Here is a 5,934-nt window from a genome sequence, read left to right as displayed (position 1 = left end):
GAAAGTACCGGAGACAAATTTCCCCTGGGTCACAACTAGAACCTGTCTCATTCACTGTCTTTTACGACAATATTGAGGCCTATTGTAACCCTAGCGGAGGTGGTTTCATTTTATCCCTGTAGAATTGCTAAGGAACGGGTAAAGCCAACTCCAGATCAGCTTCACGCAGACCTATCTCCCATGGCAACCGAGAGGGTGTGGTCTGAAGGTTGACCACACCCTTTTCACCCCAACACTAACAACGATTGGTCCGAAGGAGCAGCGGCGGCTCAGAGGGGAGGATCCGAGAGCCTCGCTTTGGCCAGCCCGCGCCGCCATTTTGGATTGTGTGAGTCTCCGGACGTTCTGAGTGTGGTGTGTGTTCCGGCCGGTTCCGCAGACCACAGGCGCAGGGCTTGAGTCCCAGGGTCAGGTTGGAGCCAGGAAGCGTTCCTGGGAGTAGCGGCGGCGGGGGCAGGATGAGCGCGGAGGCGGCGGACCGGGAAGCGGCCACCTCCAGCCGACCCTGCACCCCGCCGCAGACCTGCTGGTTTGAGTTCCTGCTGGAGGAGTCGCTGTTGGAGAAACATTTGCGCAAGCCCTGCCCGGGTAAGCTCGGCGCCTGCAGCTGGGTAGCGGGACACGGCCGCCGGCAATGTCCGCACGACCTCCCTCCACCCTCCTGTCTTCTCGGTCACCGAAGCTGCGGCGGACCCGAGCCGAGTTCTGGCTCGGCCCTTTGCAGTGCATGTACCTGAAACATCTCCGTGCGGGGGTACAGTCGTGGAGGGCCAAAGAAAAGCTCAAAACAAAGGCCCTGCCTGCAGCCCCCGTTGGTCCCTTTTACTATTTGGGGTGTTAGGGCCTGTGAGGCGGGCAGGTTGGGTTGCTTGGGTCGGGGAGGCTGGCCTGAGTCCTTTCTTTACAGGCTGGAGAAATCAGGGAGATGGAGAGAAATCAGCTGTTCTGATGCTGTTCCTCATGCTAACTGGTTATTGTCTTAGGTTCTTATTTAAGTATTTTGTTCCTCACTGAGAGACTTTTGCTTACTTTATATTCCAAACTTGGGGAGTAAAATCTTTGAGGGCGGGATCTGCTGCACAATTGCAAGATGGTTATTGTACAGTGATGATAATGATTAATATCCTAGTTTAATGGGTGTTACTGGAGGAGGAGGAGAACTCTAGGCGTTTCTGGAAAAAGGTACTGGCATGAAAAGGTAAGTTACTTGAATAGCATTTTGCTAAACTAAAATCTACAGATGGGTTGCTCAGTCTGACATACTGACCTTAACTGGGGGAGACTGCTGTGTGAGAAGTTACTGTATTTTACTTGAGCGATTTACCTGTATTGTGTCCTTTTGATTCATTCATTACTTTTGGCAGACGTGTGTTGAGTGCTTTTAGGGTGCTAGGCGCTGTGCATAATTCTTCACATTTGTTATTTCGTTTCTTTAGTCTTCCTAATAATCCAGGAGATAAATGTTATTATCTTCTATTTTGCATTAGAGATAACAGGTGCTAGGTAACTTGATGGATATCTCCCTAAATAAATTTCAAAACAGAACATCCTGGATCTTTTCTCTCTAATTGGCATTGGTTATTTGCTGAACCAGGAACCTTTAACTATTACATTTTTCCCTATGAAGGGCTTCCTTGTACGTTAATATGGTATTCCTTCCTTCTTACCACTTTAACTGATCCTCTGCTTTAACCTCCAAGCATACTTCTTATAAGTCGTATTCCTTAGTCATTATAACAACACAGCTGTTTGGATTCTTTTTTGTGACCAAAAAACAATAGTGAATCCTTTTGAATCTTCATAATTAAAACTTAAATTTAAGAATTTATTTTCTTTTAAATCGTAGATCCTGCACCAGTTCAACTTATAGTTCAGTTTTTGGAACAAGCTTCCAAACCTTCAGTTAATGAACAAAACCAAGTTCAACCTCCACCTGATAACAAGAGAAATCGTATTTTAAAACTTCTCGCTCTTAAAGTTGCTGCACATTTGAAATGGGACTTAGACATATTAGAGAAAAGGTATACAAGATTTAAGTGAAAAATTTTTAAGTACTCTTTAGATATCTCTGTTTATTTCTCTATATGCTATAGTATATTGGCTGTTAAAGAGAAAGTTATTTTTCTTTATATTCTTGCAAAAATGAGTTTTTTTAAAGGTATGAGAAAGTATTTGAATATTAGATGAATTTAAATCACTCTTTTAAGTATAAACTGGACGTTATTAATGATACAATTTATTATTATTTTTGATGTGGTAACTAGAGAAAAATCTAAACCTAAAATATTTTAAATTTTCAGTTGACTTACGTATCTGAAGAAAAATGAGTGTTGTATGTTATGGATGATGTGCTATGGAGTAATTCAGTTAATTTTACTGATCATAAACCAGTTGTTATCTTCCAAACTATTAAAATAGCTGATTAGAATCAGTGCTTATTTGTTTAAAAATACTTTCAAGTCAGTGGTTAGAAAATGATTTATTTGGCTCGGTGCCTATAGCTCAACCGGCTAAGGCGCCAGCCACATACACCTAAGGTGGTGGGTTCGAATCCCCAGTCCAGACCCGCCAAAACAACAATGACGGCTGCAACCAAAAAATAGCTGGGCGTTGTGGCGGGCGCCTGTGGTCTCAGCTACTTGGGAGGTGGAGGCAGGAGACTCACTTGAGCCCAGGAGTTGGAGGTTGCTGTGAGCTGTGTTGCCATGGCACTCTACCCAGGGGGACAGCTTGAGGCTCTGTCTCAAAAAAAAAGAAAATGATTTATTTTCCTCCCCTTCTCCTCACAGGTAAAGAAATCCTTTATAGGAAATTAGGAAAAATGGAGAAAATAGGAAATAATGGGGGAGAGGAGAGAAGTAGGTTTTAACATTTTTGTGTAATTTTTGTTCTTTTTCTCTATAGTTTTAAACAAGGTGTAACCATACCCTATACTGTTTTGATTTCTGTTTTTTTACCTAAAAGAATAGCATGAGTTTTTCCCCATTTTTATTTTATGATGATGATTCCATTGTATAAATAATTCGTTAATTATTCATTGACAGTCATTTAGTTTATTTCTAGTTTTTCACTGTTTTAAATTCCAAGGCCTTACATATCTTTGCCTATAAAGTTTATCTGTATTTTAAGTTATATCCATGATATATGTTCTTAAATTACTGGGTCACATAGTGTAAACGTTTTTAAGACACATGCCTACTGCCAGATTACATTCTAAAAGAGTTTGTTCTCTCACCAGTACTGTGTAAAACTGCCTCCCCTCCCACCACATTTTCCAGCATTAAATATTTGAGTTAAAAAAAACATATTTCAAGCCTGTAATCCTAGCACTCTGGGAGGCTGAGGTGGGTGGATTGCCTGAGCTCAGGAGTTTGAGACCAGCATAAACTAGAGTAGACCCGGTCTCTAAAACTAGCTGGGCGTTGTAGCGGTCACCTACAGTTCCAGCTACTTGGGATGCTGAGGCAAGAGGATTGCTTGAGCCCAAGTTTGAGGTTGCTGTGAGCTGTGACACCACAACACTGTAGCGAGGGCGACAAAGTGAAACTCTTTCTCAAAAAAAAAAATCCAAAAAACATACTCCTTAATCTGAGCCAGAACCTATGTTAGTAGACTGGAGAGACTTGGCAAATGTGACAGAACTGAAAAGTTGAATACTGATTGGTATTTGATAGTGAGCAAATTTAAATTTTAGACGTGAAAAACTGATTATGTTAAATTTTTTAAGGTATATTCTGAAGTATTTATGAAAGAAATGATTTGAGAAGTGGTTAAGAGGAGAGGCGAAAAAGGATTGGCCAGCAGTTGCTGAAGCTGGTTGATGATACATGGGGATTCATGATACTCTGTCTACCTTTATATATGTTTAAATATTTAAAAAATTCTTTTTCATGATAAAAACTTCTAAAACTCTTTTCAAATTTGATAGATAAATGCCAAGATTTCATCTGTTAATGATGAAGTTTTTTTTTTTTTTGGAGATAAAGTCTCACTCTGTTGCCTTTGGTAGAGTGCTGTGGTGTCACAGCTCACAGCAACCTCCAAGTCCTGGGCTTAGGTGATTCTTTTGCCTCTGCCTCCTGAGTGGCTGGGACTACAGGCACTGGCCACAACACTCAGCTGTTTCTTTGTTGCAGTTTGGCTGGGGCCAAGTTCGAACCTGCTACCCTCGGTATATGGGGCCGGCGCCCTACCCACTGAGCCACAGGCGCTGCCCCATATGTAGTTATTTTTAGTGAAGCTAGGGAGTTGTGTATGTGTTTTGTGCTTACTGTGCAGTTAACATGCAAATATGTACCTTTTGTTTCCTCTAAGTTTGTCTGTTCCAGTATTGAATATGCTTCTAAATGAACTGCTTTGCGTCAGTAAAGTTCCTCCTGGGACGAAACATGTAGACATGGATCTGGCCACTCTACCTCCAACCACCGCCATGGCTATACTTCTCTACAATAGATGGTAAATTTTTCATAAACACAGAAGGTATTGGGTAGCCTCTGTCTTACTGCACTGTGGCTTTCATTCCAGGGGTATGCTATTTTATTTTATTTTTTGAATCCTCATCACATGCGTATTGGTATGCTTCTAAGTGCATATTTGATGATAATAAGATCCCCAGAGATCTCTGAGAAGGCCTTGGGAACTGAGTCTGGAGAAAATTTGTGACTACATAGATGAAAAACATTGTAGTAAAACTGTGGATGATTTATAAAGTATTGTATGCCAATTAAAGCTTCTCAGAGGAGTACTTGAAAAGATAATTGAAATGACATTTTTAATGTATTAAATTTTCTTTTTCCTGTCTTTTCTTCAGGGCAATCAGGACAATTGTTCAAAGTAGTTTTCCTATCAAACAGGCAAAACCTGGACCTCCTCAGTTAAGTGTGTAAGTTGCCCTTACTTGGCATTCTTTACAGTTTCAAAACATCTTGCAAGTTTTTTAATAACCTTGTTACAGAAGAAGTAGAGCAGAAATAGGAGGGCAGAAGGCCTACGTGAAGGTTTATTTGGAGGTGTGTAGAGGGATTGCAGGATCAGCTAGTGATCTAGATACAGAGCTCTGAAAAAAAGGGGAGTGCTTTGAGAGTTTGGCATCTAAAACTACAACTATTTTTCTTTCTTTTCTTTTTTTTATTGTCGGGGATTCATTGAGGGTACAAGAAACCGGGTTACACTGATTGCATTTGTTAGGTAAAGACCGTCTTACAACTATGCCTTGCCCCCAAAAGATGTGGCACACACCAAGACCCCACCCCCCCTTCCCTCTCTCTGCTCTTCCCTTCTCCTACCCCTCCCTTCTCTTCTCTCTGTTCTCCCCTTCCCCTACCCCACCATGTCATTAATTGTCATTAATCGTTCTCATATCAAAATTGAATATGTAGGATTGATGCTTCTCCATTCTTTGTGATGCTTTACTAAGAATGTGTTCCACTTCCATTCAGGTTAATACAAAGGATGTAAAGTCTCCATTTTTTTAATGACTGAATAGTATTCCATGGTATACATTTACCACAGTTTGTTAATCCATTCTTGATTTAGGGGGCATTTAGGCTGTTTCCACATTTTGGCGATTGTACATTGAGCTGCGATAAACAGTCTAGTCCAAGTGTCCTTATGATAGAAGGATTTTTTTCCTTCTGGGTAGATGCCCAGTAATGGGATTGCAGGATCAGATGGGAGGTCTAGGTTGAGTTCTTTGAGTTTTCTCCATATTTCCTCCCAAAATGGTTATATTAGTTTGCAGTCCACCAGCAGTGTAAAAGTGTTCCTTTCTCTCCACTGAAGTACAACTATTTTTCTTTTAATTAAATTGTCTTGAAGATCTATTTGCTTTGTGTGTAGGAAAGTCATTTTAATGTATGTAAATATTGTAATGTATGTGAATAAAATTAATCATATCTGGAGTTTGAAACCTCATTCTTTTTTTTTTTTTTTTTT

The 5,934-nt window shown here is 40.7% G+C and overlaps 1 protein-coding gene across 1 annotated transcript in view; it reads left to right on the top strand.

Annotated features, from left to right (window-relative positions):
• The first annotated feature begins 316 nt into the window (after positions 1–316).
• Positions 317–5,934, top strand: part of INTS8 (integrator complex subunit 8) — a 57,063-nt gene continuing 51,445 nt past the window's right edge. Inside the window, exons 1-4 of the mRNA XM_003782471.2 lie at positions 317–588; positions 1,847–2,021; positions 4,315–4,455; positions 4,811–4,882. Coding sequence (XP_003782519.1) covers positions 459–588; positions 1,847–2,021; positions 4,315–4,455; positions 4,811–4,882 — 518 coding nt within the window. The 5' untranslated portion in view covers positions 317–458. The remainder of the gene's footprint in view (positions 589–1,846; positions 2,022–4,314; positions 4,456–4,810; positions 4,883–5,934) is intronic.

The sequence above is a fragment of the Otolemur garnettii genome, unplaced genomic scaffold (assembly GCF_000181295.1).
Source record: "Otolemur garnettii isolate 467f Iridium unplaced genomic scaffold, OtoGar3 scaffold00004, whole genome shotgun sequence".
Taxonomy (NCBI): domain Eukaryota; kingdom Metazoa; phylum Chordata; class Mammalia; order Primates; family Galagidae; genus Otolemur; species Otolemur garnettii.
This window is presented reverse-complemented; position numbering and strand designations above follow the sequence as displayed.